Raw genomic sequence first — 20638 nt, 5'->3', positions numbered from 1 at the left:
ACCAGGGGCATTTCAGGGCAACAAGATCTGTAAAGATTTTATCAAATTTAAAAGTAGATAAAGAACAGCCATTTTCAAATGCTCTCCATGGACCATCCCAAGAAACCGAAACAAAGGAAAAACATCTGAATGTCCATAGTAGGATGTGCTAAACATCTTGCACATATGGCTGTCTCAACAGAAAGGTTGCAGGATCATAGAATTGTTCAATAGATGGCACTGTAGGTCCTCCTAGAGACTACATTAAATGGAGACAGCTGCGGTAGAGTTATGACTGGAACGATATTTTATCTCCCCTGATTTTACTACAGACTGTTTTTTTTTAAAAAAAGCTATTCACTATCAGAAGGCAGATGGACTTAATACTGCACAATGTTTCAAAGGAATTGGAGGTTTCAACTTCAGGAAACATGGCTCATGAAAATGAACTTTTAGTAACTTTTCAGCAATTTGGCCTTCATTTCTCCCACCATGAATCAACAGTTGCTGAATATTCACAGACACTCAAAAGGTTAAATGAGAAGACATGTCTTTTTTTAATTGACTCAGCAGTCAGGAACCAAAATGGTACAACAATTAATAGTTCACTGAGGAAGAAGGGCTGTATACATCTGCTCTCTAGTAGTAGGGGTGGAATGACTTTCAAAAATGCATAATACTAGACACAACTTTCATAACTCATGAATTCCTGGCATGTTCTTGGTTATGTCAGTGACAGTCTGTGTTATTTCAAATGGGATTTGACAGCATGTGAATTACATAGTCTAAGAGTTTAAAGAAGTTACTCCACAAAAGTGTCTTGATCATGAATAAGATTTCCATAGTGGAAATCATTTTATTATTAACAAAACAACAGATTGGTAAACTGACATTAAGCTCATTTTTTCTGCAGCATGGTTCTATTGCTTTAACTCGTCTACTTTGCAAATGGCAGGTTAGTAGCAAGTGGAACCAAGTGAACTATTCGTAGCAAAGAATTTATTTGACGGCTTTAGCCCTTTTTTGGTTATCTGAGAAAAGACTTCCAATTTTAGACATGCATTTGTCATTCAGAATTGTTCAACAGGGATTGTAAGTGAACGTATTTCAGACTTTAGATTGTTTGCAAACTTGTGTGCTGTGACTACTGCTTTGAGTAGTTACTGTTTGTGCTTTGTGATTGATCACTTCAGTCCTATGCCGTTGTTGCTGCACTCTGACTGGACCTTTTTTTTAATAAACAGATAAACAACATGAATAATTAATTTCCAGTTCAGCACTCTGCTCACATTTCTGAAAGACCTCTGCTTCCCTGAACGTTCAGACAAACTAGTACAAAATTCCTTATACCCACATTAGCAGAATTTGAATGAATTAATGGCCAATTAACCGGCCATCAATACCATCAGAATAAACATGTGGCTTCTATCCAAATTAAGGCTTGATATATATATATTTTTATTTCAGTATTCACTAAGATAATGCCATTTGGGGTATAACCACAGTTTCCTTTGAATTTTTTTTTTTTTTTTTTTTGAATGCTGACATATTCCAGGGGGTCATTTCAAAAGATGCTTAGCAAATGATAGATTATTTAGCTAGAAAATTCCACAATCTGCAATAAGACAAGCTAAAAAAGGGCTTGGATTGAAATATACAGCACACCAACCTACCTATGGTAATTGGCAATTGCTGACAGCTGATATGACCCAGTTGCTACCTGAAAAATTGCCGATTAGATGATTTTGTTGCTGGAAATTATTGTAACATGCCAACTGCCATAATAAATTGCCACTGAAATCAATAGGTGAAGAGAGACATCTGCTAAACCTCCCAAGTCCATTACTGTATTGTACCATACCTCCTACGCTGCACATCCCTTTTGCTTTTCATTTCACCTTACAGCTCCTTTTCCTCTTGTTAGTTCTTCTCCTTTATATTACAGACGTCAGTTCTTTAAAAGGGACACAGTCAAGGCCAACAGAGCCTAAAACCAGCTCTTAAGAGTTTTCTCTTTCTTTTGGGGGAATGCAAAGTGATTAAGCTTATGTCATGTTGGTCTTCTGTGCCGCCTGTCCGCTGTAGCTGTGGGAGCTGTTTGAGGAAGCAGGATTTGTATATAATAATACCACCCCAAGCTTTTATATAGCACTTTTCATCAGTGTATCTCAAAGTGCTTTATAAAGGAAATAAGCATCATTATAAAGTGATACTTGGCCAGCTCATACAAATAGAGCAGAGGAGGAGGGTGGCATAAGAGTCAGTCTCAATAACAAAGAAACCCAGGGTCAAATGTTTGTCCCTGACAAGCGTCCCAGTAGAAATCGATATTTTCTTTCCCTTAGTACAGAGACCATCATTTTGGACAAATTGGTTAAAATCAAGAGGTAAGTTTTTTAAAAAATCATGGTTTTAGAGTCTGAAATATCTGGGGACACTCAATTCACTAAGGTGAGGAATATATTACAGCTATGGATCCCTCAAAATTCCTCTCTAATTTTCACCTGATCCTGGCAAATACACTCCTGGCTTGCAAATAATGTCACTCTCCCTCACCAAGGTAGTTGTGTATATTTATTCCTTCAAGCAAGTTCTTCTCCAAGTCTTTCTGTGCTTCAGCATGTTATTTTATTAGTAGCATTTCTAGTGTACATTTCCTGTTTCTTTAACCAACAACTACAGAAACTCATTTACCTTATGGAGAAGGTATTTAGTAGGTATCACTGCTTGCTATTTATTTGACAGCCTTCTCATTTTCTCAATTTTACATAATTTGACAGGGACCATTATAGACCCATAACTAGTCTTTCAGAATGACTTTCACAAGGTTAGTTCACTTATTAATTGACCCTTAGTAATGGCAATTTAAGAAGCATATTAATCTCATCTGTCAATTCTAACACATAGTAGATGTAGAAAATAATTTGTCTTTTGCGAGGAGCCTTGCAACAGAAATGAAGTGTCTGAATTTTTAATTAATATGCATATTCTTTCAAGAAATGAGATTGTGGGGGGGTGGGGGGGACCTTATTTTCAGTGGTTTTCCTTTATTTCTCCTTTAAAGTTTTTGCCATTTTCTTATTATGAAGATAAATGCTATTCCAATGATCAATAAATCCTATGCCAAGAATAATCTTCTAAAAAGGACACATTGGTGGTCTCAACAAGGATTCATGAAATTTACAAAAGCAGGAACAAAGCATTCAACAGCAGTGTTATCACTACATATACAGAAGAAAGGTTTCTTGCATTCAGGAGGATTAATCCACTAACAATACATTAGACAAAAGATTATTATGCAGTGAATGAAAAAAACCCCACCTAATATCAGATGCTTCATGTGACAGCCTTATAAAATCTGGCTCTACAGCTCTTCAGAAGCTTTGCAGAAAACGGATAGATCAGCTTAAAGCAAATGCGATATATATATTATTATTATTCAAAATGCTGGTAGAGATCCAGCACATGTCCTCCTCCTTTAATTCTCTCATTAACTAAATAATGGAGAATAGTTAACAACAAGGGGGAAAAGAAGTCTGTTAAAAGAACTAATTTTTGACCTTGTGTAGTTGTATTTTAGTGTCTCCTTTGTCTGCAATTTACCTCATGCTGACAAAACCCAATGCCCCACACAAATAGATTAAGGGCTATATTCATCTATTGAGGAATTCACATAATTCCTATTACAGTTAACACAGACTTTGAGGGAGAACATAACCTTCTACAGTCTGAATTTAAATCCGCAAAGGCAAAGTAGTACAGAATTAAAAGATGAGGTACCCCCCTGCCTCCTGTTTTCCCCAAATAATGAAGAAATCAGCTAACAGTGTGATTTGAGACAAAATAGGTACTTAAGCTTCAGACCTATGACCTGATCTACACTGACAGGCAAGTTCGGCAGCAGTCAAGGGGAGTTACGCAAGCTACTCTACGTAGCTTGCTTAAAACTTATGTCGACTTCCTAAATTCCCTTCTGCGCACTGTCTCCACGATGCTGTGCCAACGGGAAATGCATATCAGTCGTCATAGCACTATGCTTTTTTTGGGGAGGTGGTTTTATTAGATTGACTTCCAGATTGATTGAGCGGTTCTTCGCTTCTGCTCAATCAATCCGGATAAATCAATCTGATGGTGGCAAATTTGCCGCCATCAGTGAAGACATACCCTCTGTATGTAAAGCAGGCTATGTTACGCACTATACAGAATGTCTGCCTTATTTCTTCATATCCTTATTGATATGGATAAGGCTTTTTTGTTTTTGTATCAGACTTTTACTAGTACCAGATAGGATTCTATCTTGCATTCCCAACACAGGTCAAACTCACATTGACTCCATGTATATTAGTATTATGCTTACAATATATTAAGGTTTAAGATCTCATTGCTCTTATTTTAACAGGTTAAAACACATCTCTCAGGTAAAGTGTATTCAAAAAGACACAAAGAATGATGTTATAGTCTCATGTTTACTAGGAACTAGCCTGAACCAAAACTCCAGCCACCAAAATTTAGGATATTCAAAATTTAGATGCAGTTCTGAATCCATATGCCACAGCTCTGCTACTTATGGAATTTTTAATATGTATATCAATGACCACATCCTTGCAATCAATTGCACTGGATTGTGTTGACAATGTATTTTAGACACTCAAACAATGTGAACTCTCTCATTTATTGGCTATCGTGTTACAACGTCTTCCCAGTTATTATGGTTTGCTGCGTAAACAGGTACTGAGGCAATTTGAAGAAAACCCACAAATTACATACTCGATGGGCGGTAGTGTCTCCTTCAGGGTCATTAGCGTCAGTCATGTGAATATAAGTTTTAAGCAATGTTTGAAATGCATGCCATTTAAACAATAGACCATAGTTTGGAACTATTACAACAATAGTACAAGTACAAGTATCTTGCATTAGTAACTCAGCCATTACAATGCTATTCATATTATGTTTCTGTATAATGATATTTCTTGGTACAAGAATAATTCATATTTATTTATTTAGAACTACAAAAAGGACCCTATGTTTTCCTTTTCTAAAAAAAAAGTTGAGATGACTGTAACTTTTAAAGACACGGGTGGTTGGATATAAGGAAGAGCGGCTCTTTAAGAAGGAACAGAGTTCTTGTAACTTCACCACTTTTGTCAATGTCCTCATAACTAAAAGGTAGGAGAGTTGGACACCATGCAGAATGGAATTCTGTTACCATATCCCCTCCTCTTTTTTCCCTCAAATGAGGCCCAATCCTTAAAATGATGAATTCCTTCAACATTTGTTGAAGTCAACAAGAGTTCAAGTGGCTCCTTCCCTGGATGGGACAGCTGGTATGAGTCACCCAGGGAAGCCACATTGTACTGTACTATATGAATGGATTGTTGAGAAGTTGCTAATAAAAGTAACCTGTTTTATGTGGTTTAAAGTTCTGCAATTCAAGACCAAATCCTCATCTGCTGCATTTTGGCATAGCTCCACTGATGTCAATAGAGCTACACCAATTTACACCAGCTGAGGATCTGACTGCCAGAATCTTATTCACGGATCTGAGAGTAAGAATGAGGCTGGAGCTTTGACTCATATCAATGACCCAAGTACAGAGAAAAAAAGCTTTCCACTCTGTTGCACTATATAGTACTCTTAGCATCTTATAATATAGCATCAAAGATTAAAGATGATCCAAGCTACTGCTTTACACTTTGCCACTGTTACCAAGACCGGTAAGCCACAGTATAATCGGCACCTCAGCAATATTGCTGCTGTTAAAACAGAATTAGAGTCAGGAGTCTGCAGACGCCAATCCATTCATAGTTTTCAACTACTAATCAGAGGATATCCGACCAATTTCATCCTATGTAAGTATTCTTAAAGCGGTTTCATATTTTTAGGAACACATTTTAACGTTTGTGACACTGATGTCACCTCATTATCTTCAGTGGAGTTATTATAGATTTACATTAGTGTCTATGACATGGAAATTCATCCCATAGATGGAAAGCAGGCACATATTCAAAAAATTCCCATTCAGACATTATAGGAATGCCATAAAAAACAAACAAACAAACAAAAAGAACCTAGGAACATGTTTCATTCTTTATATTTCCATTTCCTATTTTCTGGTGAGTCTTTGGCTCCCTCCTTCTGCAGCAGTCCTTTATTTTCAGACAACTTTCCTAACCTCAAATGAATTTCTGCATGGTTTTGACTAGTTGAAACTTCATTGCTCAGTTGCAACAGGGACAAAACAAAACACTAACAAAGACAGCCAAAGAAAGGAGATTATCAAGTGTTTAATAGGGTTCCACAGGAGAAGAAGTAGGCCTGTGCAAATAACTAATGTTTTGGGTCAGTCACCAAACTGAAATAAATTAAAAAATTAAAATGGTTTTGGATCAACATAAAATGAAATTCAAAAAAAAAAAAAAAATTCAGTGAACTAAAAAAAGATGCTTTATTTTTATTTTTTTGTTTTGTTTTTACGGTCCAAGTTGAAGGAAACATTTCATTTCATCAGAAACAAAAGGTTTCATTTTGTTTTCAGGTCCCTTTTCCTTAAAAAAAGGAAGTGAAATTCAAAATGAAAAAGTCATTTCAAATTGAAAAGTCAAAACATATCATTACGAAAATGTCAAAATGAAATCTTTTGACTTTGTTGGAATTTTTGCTTTTTCGACTGAAACAATTCAGTGAATTCGGCATGAAGTCACAAAATGTAACAAAATCAGCCCAAATCTGCATTTTTTTGGCCCAAAAAAGGTTCATTCAAAAAATTTTGCTCAGCTTTAGTGAAAACCCCTCCCCCACCACTCCATTTTGAAAACAAATCTTCCTTCATCTTTTCTAGGGTTCAGAAAAGGACTGTGCACCTCAGTAGTTTTGATTTCCCACTTGCTGAAGAGCTAAAACACTGCAAGAAAATGACAAGTAAGTCTGAGCTGACTGCATAAAATTTGTATTTTGCAGAAAAGTATGTTCTGAAGAGATTTCATGTCCAGTTTTGCAGACCCAAGAGATCTGTGTTTTATGTATTTCATGCTGGATATTCAGATGAGGGACTCCGTGCTTTTAAAATTAGATTGAATCTTTAGTAAGAGAACTATTTACAGAGACAGTGCACCTACATTCAGCAATGTGCACACAACACAAAGCTGCCTTTCCTTCACTGAAATGAATTCCCAAAAGTTATAGGCTGGTGTGCAGGGCTGGTTTAATTTATGCCTCCCTGAACCAATGAGAATGAAACAGAAGCACCCAAACATTTGTGGGTTGATTTGTATGGAAGCCAGACTCTAAAGCTTTTGATGTTCACTCTTCACTCGCATATCTGTATTAAAAACTGTCCAGAAAAAAAAATAATTGAACACTTTTTCATACAAAATGGGCTTCCTGAATAGCCATTAGTTAAAGAAAATAATGGAAAAAGAATGTAACCCAACCGTGAAAACCTTTTATGATGAGTATGGAAATGGCAGAAAGTCATAAAAATCAGTATGGAATACACCTAGATTAAATAGAATTCTCATTTAGGTTGCCGAAAAACGAAGTAGATACAAATGTGACATGACTGCAGTCACAATATCATGGGTTGCTTGGTAACTGATGTTGACAAATATGTCAAGAAATCATTTTAATCCATTTTAAAGTTTGTGGGATCAGGATGTTTGGAAATATATATGTAATCAACAGTACAACAGTAATGTTACTATCCATTTGGCGCAGGGATGTGTGTATGCCTGCAGGGATAAACGGAGGAAATTTCTGAAAATCCAGCTGTGACTCTAATGAATCAAAGCTGGTTTTGCAAACTGACCTTTTAAAACATAAGCTTCTCCCTGCCATCCGGTTTATAAATTGTCAGTATCCAGTTTACATATGTAAAATAAATCTTCACAAAACCCAGCGACTTACTTATTTCAAACAGCTGCTGACAGAATTAATTGACATTATGAGTTTCCATTTTTTCATGATTTCATATTATGGTTATTTCTATTCAGTAATGGCTAGGACCCCCAAACAAATCAAGGCCCCTTCAGGCTGAGCACTGTGCAAATATATGGTTACAGACAGTACCTACCATAAAGAACTCACATCTGAGTATGAAGCCTGGTCCACACAGCCGCCTGTGGTTGATGGTAGATATGTAATGTAGCTTGCATATCTCCTGTCAACTTAGTTACATTGCCATGCTGGAGTGTCTCCACTGCACTACCCTGACAGGAGATGCCCTTCAGTCGACGTAGCCTTACTTCTTTCGTGTGGGTAGAGTAATAGCGATAACTGGAAAGCACTTCCGGGATCAATTGAGCGGGTTTGCATAGCCTGCTCAATTGATCCCACTGCATTGATCCCTGCAGCCCTGGCAGGGTAGACATACTCTAAGACACATAAGTGGGTGTAACAAATATGCAGAGAAGGGAATGCAAACAACAATAGTAATTGTGATATTAAAAAATAATTAAATAATAATAAATAAATAAATTACATAAATAAATAAATACATAAATAATTAAATAATAAAAACCAGTGTGCAAAATTGTGTCTTCTTTTCTCAAAAGGAAGTCATGCTACGTTAGCTGCATGCTGTACGGGGCCATGATTTAGGGTGGAATGACATGGATGTCACAAACTTATGTACCAATGGGGAAACACTCCTAAAATTCACATAGAACTTGCTGCATCTCATTCAGTTTTTTTTTTTAATCAAAATTACTGACCATCCACATGACGGAGCTAAATGCAAGGTAGCCAAATGAATATGCCATCAAAGAAAGGAGAGGCGATGAAAGAGAGACTCCAGTGGCCTGTCTATATCTAATGCAAGTTTGTCTATAACTTATGCAGGCAGCACCAGCTTCCAGGTATCATAGCGACTGCCTGAAAGAAAGCAGCACCAGGCTGAAAATTAGTTGGCTGAAAAGAAATTCAGATTAGATGGAGGTGATGCTGATGGAAAGGAGGAAAAACTTTGGGTCCCTAACCTCCATCACCATCATTGATATAGACTTTCAGACATTCAGGCAGGTTTGCAGAGACCTTTAAACTACAGCTCCATGAAAGGAGCCTGAAGGTATGCCATCTCATGCTCTGATTGCTTCAAATTTCCAAAGAAAAGTAGCATTCTGGCTTGAGTGGTCCCTGAATAGACTTTCAAAGGGGGGGGGAGAAAAAACGTTATAAGAAGTGGTGCTGGTGACTCAGCAAGCGGAATTCTTCTTCGAGTCAGAAGTGAAACTATGCACCAGCATTGTGTTATAGGACAGCGTGCTTCTGGAGATGACACCTCCTAGGGGAGATGCAAAGTAACTTTCTCCGCGTTTCTCCTCATTAAAGATCCCATTAACGGTAGGGATCATCTGCCCTGGTGTCTTGGCCATAATCCAATATGGACAATTTTAATTTCTCTATCTATGTTCTTGTGTTGAATTAACAGAATAAAGGTACTGTAGTTCTCTTCACCTCCTAGCGCTAGACTCTGGGGGAGTGCTGGGGTGTTCTCTCACCTCAAATTTGGGTGAATTTCTGCACTGTTTGATATGAATTGATTTATTTGACACACAAAAATGCACACAGAACTTTGATTAAAAAGAGTCAAAGCTGCTTAAATGCAAATCCATTAATGAAACCTGTCAAAAATCATGGAAATGAACAGGTAAAACAACCAACAGTGAGTGAAATTTTGTCCCTATTAAAACCAATGGCAAAATTCCCTTTGACTTCAGAGTGGCCAGTGCTTTTAATCTACAAACATCAGACTTCCTACTGTTTAATAGTAACCCATACAACATACACAGAAAAATTCAATCCCCCTCCAATACACTCCAAACTAGAGCTGGTCGGGAAATTTTGACTAAATGTTATTTCACTGGAAAATGAAGATTTGTGAAAACTGAAACGTTTTGCAGATATGTACTAGTTTTGATAAAGTTTTCTATGGGAAGGTTTTGCTCAGGTCCAAGATGAAACTTTTGACCAGAGACAGAGAGAGAGAAAGAGCCACAGAATAGATAATCACCTGGTGGTTAGGGCACTCATCAATGATATGGAAGATCCAAGCGCAAGTCCCTACTCTGCTTGATTGGCAGTCTCTCTTTCTGGCCCAATGAGTAGTTAATTATTTATACAAAGAGAAACAGCTCCAACAGGAGACATTAAGAGAGAGATTGACTATATAGCCTACTGGTTAGGCTACTGTTCTGGAATGTAGGACATCCAGGTTCAAGTCCCTCCTTTGAATTAAGCAGAACAGACACTTGAACCTGAGCATCCCACATACAGTGTGAGAGCAACAGGCCACTGGCTATTCTGGGGTGGTTTACTATAACTTGGATTTAGTGAGCAGGAAGCATGGAATTTTCATAGACCACAGACACTATCTGCCTGCATAAATTCAGTGCATTATCCATGTAGAGAATGCTTTTGGTGAATATGGTTCTTCAGATAATAAATGTATCAGTATGTGATAATTATTGCTGTAATAACTATACTATAGTGTAGCACTCATTACTAAGCAATTGGCTCTCCTGTTTGTTTAGTGCTCTCAGTTCACTGGGAATACTTAATTACTAATGCAACCCATTAGCTACCAGTAACAACCACTATATATCAAGCATTATTACTTAATTAGTCAAATATGATTTAAAACATCACGTTTGATTGGCATTTACAAAGTACAGGATAACTGTATAAGGTATAAGTGTTTGTTCAGCAAACCAAACTGCATCAAGGTTTATGTCTATTCAAATATTCCTAGGAAATCAGACAGTCAAATAGTAAATAACTGATTAATCGTGACATGAATTTTTCAATTTCATCTCACCTGGAAAAAAATTAAATGATTCACATGCAAAATCTCTGTTTCTAGTTCTTTAAGATTATGACAGAGTGAAAAATGTATAGTGAGTATCTTTAAAGTTCTCTTATACCAGTGCAGCTCAAACCCGTTGCAACTGCACGATACAAATGCACGTATCAGTGAACGATAGCTGGTTTTACTTAAAAAAAAAAAGGTTATAAGTAATTACTCCTTGAGGTCCTATTCATGGAAACATCTGTTTTATAGTCAGGTCATATCTGTTCCACATATTTTGTGTATATAAAATTCAGTCTTTCTTACTGCGTGCACAAATGGGGGGGAAAAATCTCTTTTTATTAGTGGAAATCAACATATGAGCAGGCTTGGATCAGTGTTCTTCCACTCTCCCAACAGAAATAACAAAAATACTGCACTGTTGTCAAAAATAACACACAGTGACACTTACATTTTCTTTGTGAGATACCTGATAATGAAGCACTATGGTCCATGAGCACCTGATAGCATATCACCTCCATTCAGTGAGTTCGTCTCAGGAACACCAAACACTGAGCTTTTGTTGCTAAGAAACTACCCGGTTATGTTTGAAATATATATTATGAAAAGGTGCTGCTTTTCTTTGTGAAATGAATATGTTGCCAGGTTGAAAGCCCTGGAACCAGGTACATCAGTCACGTATTCTTTCTTACAAGGTCTCACAAGTTTTTTCCCAATCATGCTCTGATGACTATTAAATCACTGTCTTGTGATGAGACTACCAATACGATCACATCAATTAGCTCCACCTTCTGTTATATAGACATTTGTCCACTAGACTGAGTCCCACAAAACAGTCTATATAAGCAGTCAGACAGACAGCCTATGGTATGCACCAGATTTGAACTACAGACTGTGGGAGAAAATCTGACCCCACTGAAGCCAATGGCAGAACACCCTTTGACTTCAACAAGGCCAAGATTTCTTCCTTATGGATGAAAAATCTGAATCCCATTTCTATCTCCTGAGCATTGGGGAATTGACCCCTAAATTGCACCTTAAATATGTTCAATACATAGCAGTGAATATTACAAAGTCAAAAAGGCACTTTGTTCTCCTAGGTACAAATGGTTTTACCTACATAACGTTAGCATTAAATGGTGTTCAGAAAGAACAGCAAACAAGACACAGTTGGAAAGGTTAATTAATCATATTTTAAAACACACACACACACACACACACACACAGTTATCTCTTTTTAATAAGGCTCCACCACATCAAACTGCTCCTCATTCAAATGCAATTGAAAAATATGACTGTTACCTTTGGCTTCTAAATGTATTGAATCCCTATAAAATTATTTTTCAGAGTATTCATCTTCCTGTGAATGATAAAATCTTTATCCCTTAGCTGTAATGAAAGTCGAGAGGTCAACAGTCATCATTTGCCATGTTGTGCCATATCCTTATGTACTTTATTAGCATTTATAAGAAGTCTTTCCAAATTAAAGTTCTTCAAATATTACCTCTTTAAATAATAATTAGAGTTGAATTGCCATCCTCCTGCACTGGTGATGTCTTTGGTGAATTGGAAGATATGATAACTGCAAGGCCCTATTATGTTGAGTGTTGCTATTGTACTTCTACAACTAATGTAGTCGAATTAGTATTCAGTTCACAGTAGGGGGTGATTAATAATATACTATGACAAAACTGTGAGAGACTTGTCAAAAAAGCTGCACATATTTAGGTATTTAAATCAGGAGCATTTACTGAAAATATATGGTGTGCCCTAAGGTTGAACGGTTTCTGATTTTGAATAGCGGTAGTTTGTTCAAACTGATGCTAAGTCACGTCCTTTAATAAAATCTTACAGTTCGTTTTCTTTCCAGAGAACAATGCAACTGCCAGAAAAAAAGGCCAGTTAGAATCTTGTTTCCAGAGGCAAATTCTACAAAAGCCAAAATAGAAAAATAAAGCGACTTTCTATTTTTAAGTGAAGCTCAGAGTTATTCTAACTTCTTTATTTACTCTCTGATAAACTCTTATTTTGTCTTTATTACCAAGACATTATAGCAAAGGTATCATCATAGTGATAAAAAACGCACATTATTTACAATAACCTGTGCATGCCTTGTTACCCGAGAGTCACATTTCTATAGAAACTCTGCCCTCTGAACTTACGATGCAATTTAATTGAACAGAGTGCTGGGGAAAGGTGCTGAATTTCAGACCTGAGTGCTCAAGTTTTCTGTTTATCCACAGAGAGTGTACAGCACAAGCAGTTTAAAATTAAAGGGGTCATTTAGTTTACCGCCTCCTACAGAAAAAAAATCCCTTAATGAGAAAACTTACTGTTCTTCACTGAGAGATTTGAGCTGAAATTTTGTCATGAATTTTACAGACAAAAATTGAGGGGAAAAACAGAGAATAAGGGAATGCAGAGTTTTTTGGCTCCAATTCTTATTTATATTAAGGTCCCCTTTTTACCACTTCAGCAGCGTAAAGGGGGCTTAAAATGGACATAACTATAATTTACATCCACTTTAAGCACTCTTTATATTGCCGAGTGATATAAAATGGCCTTACTATAAAATGAATCAGTCATTAACCTTTTTTAATCCCCTTACAGCTATATATGATATGATAAACGTCAGTGGTAATTAACAGAAGAGCGTTCAGAGGAGTTACCAACCAACAAAAATTGTATCACATGCTCAAATCTTAATAGCATCTAAAGATACATTTAAATATATTTTAAAATATAAATATTGTGCATACAAAGAAATCACAAATTTCATACACCACAATGACTATGCTATTGAGAACTCTCCTTTAGCTATCAGCACAGATGCATCCAAGAAAAATAATGATACATGGTTAGAAAAAAGATGCCATGAAAAACCTTTGTCTGAAGTAAGCTGGAGGTAGGAGGATAAAACATAGTCTGGAAGAAATTCACTACAGCAATGAGTGAGCCAGCTTTTGCTTCTTATAGCTGTTGTGTCTGACACCTCTAGATATTTTGTACATGTGCATGAAAATAGAAAATACTGTATTTTAAATACCCTTTCGTTTCTCTCTCTTTGCAACCCAACTTCAACCTCCTATCAAAACAATTAACATTCATATCCCTATAATGAAGACCTATACAGTTGAAAAGATTAGTAAGGAAAGTAAAATATTAAAACATTTTATTTCATTGCTGCTAACTTTGGGCCTGATCCTCTTTTCATTGAAATTGATAACAGCTTTGTCTCGGTCCAAAATGAGAGCAGGATTAGATGGCATCAATACCATAACTGTGCAAAATAAAACAAAAACACCCAGCATGAATGAAACATTAAGGCTGAGAATTCAAACTTTCAAAATTTTGTTATGGTTTAAAATATGATTTGCTTTGTATAGATTAAAAATTAGTGAAATACTCTCAGAGCAGGTCAGAAAACAAAATTTCGATCCCACAAGTAATCTAAGACCCACAATCTTTATCATGAGTCAATCTGATATCTAACCACAACTGGGTGATTTTCAATATTTCAACATGTGATTTTTGGTAATCTTAGATTAAAAAATAAACCCCCAAAAAAGCTCAACCCCCAGCTCAGAGAAATTTTGATTTGTAAACATGGAAACGTATAAACTGACATTTTCAAGAGGAAGAAAATGGTTCGAAACTTCAGAATAAAATTATCTTCAAACCTAAATATTTTGTTTCAAAATGTCAATTTTTAAATGACATTAAGATGACATTTTAAGCTAAAGTGTCAGTTTGATCGCAAATGTTCCATTTCAAAATTACAACTGGAAATAAGGTATTTCATTTTGAAATGTCATTTCCAGAAATTTAAAAATGTTGAAATCACCATTTTCACGTGAAAAAAAATCTATTTTGACAAAAATAATATTTTCCAATAAAAAAATCTATTGGAAAATGTTCAATGAATTCTAATTAACATGTACATTCTGGAATTTGTGGTGTAACCCTCTTTTACAGTGTGCTATAGTGCAATGCACAATATACTGGTTTATGATTTTCAAGACAATGAAATCCACTAAAATAAAGCAGATTTGAAGCCAGTCTTTTTGGGTAGTTTTACAGTTGAGAATGTTTAAAACTGGAAAACCAACCATCCATAATATTACTCGGCAACCTAATTTAACCACAACTGGGTGCTGATAATCATATGCACAGCCAGAAGAGTTATGGCTAAAAAGAAAAACCACCACTAAATTATTCAGAATCAGAAAAAATTATCAAGGAAGAAAATCACAGTCCATAGGAAGCACCAGTTGGTCTCAAATGCTTTGGTGACACATCCTATGGAGTCTCTTCTTAAAGACTGATTTCAAAACTCCTACCTAGTAAACAGCCATTCACTGATGAAATCATTACAGTCCGTTGGAAAAATCATTACATTGTATAGACCAGGAAGCTATTTACATTCACCACCTCCCCTCCCACCACACACACACACTATCTTTCACTTTATCAAGGTGTCTAGATCTTCCCCTAATAATATAAGACAGATGGATCAGGATTATTGATTATTTAACTTTACAAAATGGATCATAATCTTAGTAATTTGCTACTGCTGATATATTTCAATGAATGATTTAAAGCTATGAGGTCATATATTTCTGTTTGGTCATATATTGTAGAATCTTAATTAAAAATTATTTGAAAAATGTGGATAAATAGATAACAAATAGACACTGTTTGCTTCTGTTTGCACCATATAGTCTCTTATTAAAGAGGAGGGGTACTAACTTCTCAAGTTTAAACCTTAGAAGACTTTTTAGGCAGATTTCAAGCTAAGTAAGAAAGGTAGAGAAGAAGAGATTTCATTGACCTCAAATGATTGATGTGTATTTCCAGCTCGACGTGGACCCAAGCTGCAAAGTTCAGCTCTGGATGCAAACTTGGGATGTGTTTGGATCTGGAGTTTTAGTTCAAGACATTTCTGCTTCCAATACATAAACTGAGGGACTGACTCCCCACCAGAATTAATGGCAAAGGCCTCCACTAATTTAATGAAAAAGTACAGGCATTATGGAGGAAGATGGAGTTGTATTGAGTCAAAAGAAGAGTAATTAAAAGTTTTAATTAGGACATTAAGAAGGAAAAATATAACACTAAATATCTCAGACAACTTCCAGACAGTCAATTATAGAGTCTGCAGAAACAAAAATCCCAAAGGAAATCTGCACACCCATAATTTGACTAAGTAGAGAACTAGAAGAGTGTGAAGTGCAATCCTGTACTGGCAGGAATTATTTTATCACTAAATTTATACGATTCTACAGCATGTCTGTGTATTTATATGGCTTCCATCACCATGGTATCAGTTCCTCCCAAGTACTCAAGGTTTATCCTAGCAATATCAGACTCAGGATATCCCCATTTTACAGATGTGGAAAGTAAGCACAGAAAGAATAAGTAACTTAAAGAAAATCAGACAGGAGATCAGGGGCAGAACCAAGAACTGAATTAAGGTCTCCTGATTGCAGTCCATGATCCACAAGATTACCTTTCTTCCCTTTATTATAGATCATGTAGGAACAACATATAATTGGGAACTGCATATTTTCTATGCTTTTTAAATTGAGTTTTGGTCATGAAATAACTCTAAAGAAAACAAAGTGATTCCCTGAGAAACATCATAAATCATTTGTGCCACTCACTTACCCCTTCCTGATTTATAAGGACACGTAATCTGCTTGTGCTAATCTTTTAATCCACACTTCAAGAAAACTTTGGTTTTTCCTTCCTTCTTCCTCCTCCATAAGTACAACTATCCTCCTTAAAATATGAAGATCAAAGTTTCTTTAATCATTCTTCATTTGTGTCTGTATCAAATTATCTTTTAATACCATATATCCTATGTGTAGTTTCAGCAAAAGCTCAGCATATTAATGAGGTTTACTTACTGATCTTAAAACTTAGCTTTTGGTACAAAGGGAAAGATTGACTTCAAGAGACCTCAGCATATGTATTAAATGAGCCATTTCATGTTGCCATATGGGCTCCATTTTGAGGGGGAAAATGTTGTACATCATGAGGTGAAGAGCATATTTAACAAGATTTTCACAATGGGGAAACAAAGAATGATTCCAGTGATGACTGTTGAATTCGGTGTTCTTAAAAGCTGCAACGATAGATCTTAGCGCTTCAACATCTGCTGCATTTTTCTCCCTTCGGTTCCCCAAGTGGACCACAGCTGACTGCATGACAGGGATGTTCCATCCGATGATGAGATCTGCTCGGATGTCATCCTGCTGCCAAAACCAGTTATCCTGTTGTGATGCAGAGAGAAGCTAAGAGAGCACCATGTGGTTGCAATTAGAATGGAGCAAAATGGCTTCCCCTTCCTGGTTGAACCATTCAGGTGGATCTCTGAGCCCAAGATATGGATGAAATCATTCAGAGAATCCCTATTGTAGGGGGCGGGCGGGGGTGGGGGCAGGGAAGGAGATCCAAGACAAGGTGTGGGAACATGGGAGATGGAAATGCTAGTTGATATGACTCCTCTGTGCATTCAGACTGCTCTGTAAGCTTCTGAGTATGTGGGAATGGCCATGAATTTTGTATATTCTAATCTCCATTGAATAGGTAAACCTGTTGCAAAGCCCAAATCTCCAAGTTCTGGAGTTTAAACTGAAATCATCCACTAGGATGCTCTGGTAAGTTACCCACAGACAAGAAGCAAAACAGCTAGTATGACATATGGCCTGAACAGGGAACTATACAGAAATACAGAACTGTGATGAGGTATGCAAACTCCACGCTGTAGAAGAAGGGGCTAAGGAACAGCTCTGGGCCCAGGTGGCCTCATCCTGCCACATGTGCAAATTTTGCAGAAGCTGGAGGCGGGGCTTAAAAAGGGAAGCAGAGCAGCTCAGAGGAAGGGAGGTAGAGGAAACGAGTAGACCTGTGCTCTGAGCTCTTGGGAAGGAGTACCACAGGCAGCCTTGTTGCCAGGGGCAACAATGGCAATACAGTCTTGTTGCCAGAGGCAACACTGATGATACTGATCTGATCAAGTCAGCAAAAGAGGGACTGATGGTAGCTTGTGACGGTCTGAAACTTTATTTTGTGTTCAGTTCTTTAGTTTATCCTGTGGGGAAAGAGGGATTCTGGTAAGAAGTGATGCAGAGAGGTAACTGCTTACCACCCCACGTGCAGGACGTAACCCCCCACTGGACTCTGGATTAGAGCCCAGAGGAAAGGATGGGCCCTGGCTTTCCCACTAACCTCTAAAAAGGGGACAGGAGTCTATCCCTCAGTGGGCAACCCAGATGGGGAAGGCCTGAGTGCACAAAGGTCTAGATTCCAAATCCCTGACCAAAGGAGAAAGCTCTGAAGCCCTTGCAGGCATCTGACGATGGTCCCATTACTGGACTCTTTCTGTGTACCCTGAAAGGAGTGGACTAGAACTCATGACCCATTCGGAGGGCTGAGCTGCAAAAAAAGGGACAGACCCACCACATGACAGAGCTATAGTGAAAAAGGGGCCGTCTGTGAGGAAGAAAACGTGCCACACCCTGCCTGACCACTAGGGGGCACTGGCGGAAAGAGTTTCCCATCACAAGAACCGACAAACCTTTCTTTCTAGGCACTCATGAAAAGACAGCCAAACTAATTAAAAACAGTGTAAAAATGTTTTGTTTTGGTTTTTTTTAAATCAATGAACTGAGTTGGAAATCTGATTTCAGCCTGGAGCGACTTTTTATTGACCTAGTTCGGAACCACTGAACGTACCACAGCATTTTATAAAGCAGAAGACAGCAGACCTTTAAACTGGTCAGCACTGAAAAGCATTATGATCACATGGATTATTTTAGAGATCCTTATGCTGAGAAGTTACTGCCTAGCTTTTTTCGAGATGGCGGGAGTGGGTGGAAATGAAGGATTATCTTTATGGAATATTTCTGGAAATAAGGGGAAAGAAAAGTTTCTCACAACAGATGCTGGAGAATGCTAACTCGGTGATAAGAAAAGTATAGAACCACCCACCAGTATGTAAAATGCACTTTTAAGTCCACCTTATCTAACACATAATTGTGACTATCTCTATCTGAAATAAACCTTTCCTGATCATGGCTGAATTTGAGCCTACTGTAAGTACACAGCGTACTGTCAGCTCGAAAATAAACTGCAGATACTTTTGTGTCCCCCCCTCAATACTTATTATTTTGCATCTGAAAAAAGAGGCCACATGACATACAAACACAGTAGCTAAATTCAGTTTAACTCTGCAAACTACTTGTATTTGTACTGTTAACGTTGCTTATAAAAGGGACTTTTACATAGGTGAGCAATCGGTCAAGAAGAACGAAACTATACGCCAGCATCTCTGAATCAACCTATTTTCTTTATATCTATATATAAATATATATAGATATATTTTGCTTTAATACTCACTGAGTGAATAACACCCAAAATTGCAAGAAAAGGATTTTGTGGCTAAGGCTACAGCTAAATAGGAATGCTAAAGAGGACAAATAAAACTGAAAATGAGGACTATTTCCCAAACCACAGGATTCTGAAACTTAGTTGTCACAGCAGGACTTGTGCTTACTAAAGGGGGCCATTAATCTCTCTTACAATCAGAAACATAAATGATCCATAAGAGAATGCATTGGGTTTCTACCCGATGAAAACAACAACCTAGCCAAAGAAATTAAACATGTTTGAAACTCTTTCTGCTAAAGTATCTGAGTCACAGAAGGGAGAGTCGAGGGAATGGAAAACCATTACGAACTCATGGAATCCAGAAATGTGGCAAAGGGAAAATTTTACTGCTTAGTGGAAGCAGATGGCAAAACACGGAGTTCCTTAGCAACTGTTTCCCACATTCTGCACTACTTTATCAAATGTGAGCCAAGCAATTGACTCATCCTCTTGAAGTTCATCAACAATCTTCCCATAAGGGACCAGAGAGTTACTGGCATTTTAGGTAACACTTCAAGTTTATTGTAAACCACCTGGCCTAATCTTAACATCAGAGAGTGGAGATTTAATCTCTGATTTTTTTTAAAAAATTTTACTTAGCATCTATGTATGCATATATAGAGATACATAGATATATCTCACAGCCACCTGCTGTGTTCTTCTTTACTCCTCACAGTCAAGAAAATTCTCTGGTAATAACTTAGTTAGCAGAAGCTGCAACCTGAAAAAGCAGCAAATGCAAATTATGGGAAATATGCAAATTAGAAGAGCCATCATATCAGTCACATAGCAAAAGGCAAGACCAAAGGGACTAGACAAATCCTGGAGATCCAGCATAATCAGCAGCCAAGCTCTCTACAATTTAGAGCGCACAAATGCATCAGTTAAAAAGAATAGGACAAGTTTTGTGAAGAGCTATGCCCTGTGCAATCCTTTGGATTTTGATAAGACTGAAATGATATAAAATGAGGGGAAAATGTGGCCCTAGAGGAATCAGATCATGATGTTTGGAGCACTTCCAGAATCAGAAAATCTGTATCTTGAGGACCCATCACAATCATGAAGGGTAGTGGATCTTTGGGAATTCTCTTCCTGGGAAACAGTAATTATCCAAGATTTTGCTTTTAAACATTAAAGAGAATCTTGTTTATATTGAGAAGCTCTATTGCATTGCACTGAAGACCACACCTAAATGTAATAAAAGGGCTGAAATACTCATACTGTTGAAGGCTGTGGGCAGAGACATAGAAGCTGTGGGAAAGAAGGGCAGAAGCAGAAGCTCTGTTAAACAGAAAGAAAGTATTAATTATAAAAGTTTTAAAATATAGAACCCTGAAAAAAAGGGTGGAGGTCACAGTACCATTCCCTGCAAGACTGGGGCTCAACATATAGTTTCTTGGATACAATAATAGTCTAGGAAACATC

At 37.2% G+C, this 20638-nt stretch overlaps 1 protein-coding gene across 13 annotated transcripts in view; it reads right to left on the bottom strand.

The window, feature by feature from the left end:
• Positions 1 to 20638, bottom strand: part of CDH13 (cadherin 13) — a 689068-nt gene that overhangs the window by 304203 nt on the left and 364227 nt on the right. Inside the window, exon 6 of one of the 13 annotated variants that reach the window (XM_067540173.1) lies at positions 19862 to 19934. The exons of the other annotated variants lie outside the window; for them this stretch is intronic. Within the exon in view, the coding sequence (XP_067396274.1) occupies positions 19914 to 19934 (21 nt within the window). The 3' untranslated portion in view covers positions 19862 to 19913. Of the gene's footprint in view, positions 1 to 19861; positions 19935 to 20638 lie in introns of those variants that run through there. 13 annotated transcript variants of the gene reach the window in all.

Source organism: Emydura macquarii, unplaced genomic scaffold (genome assembly GCF_026122565.2).
Source record: "Emydura macquarii macquarii isolate MOO-44397 ecotype Brisbane River unplaced genomic scaffold, CSIRO-AGI_Emac_v2 contig_561, whole genome shotgun sequence".
In the NCBI taxonomy this organism is placed as follows: domain Eukaryota; kingdom Metazoa; phylum Chordata; order Testudines; family Chelidae; genus Emydura; species Emydura macquarii.
Note: the sequence above shows the minus strand (reverse complement) of the source record. Positions and strands in the feature narration are given on the sequence as shown.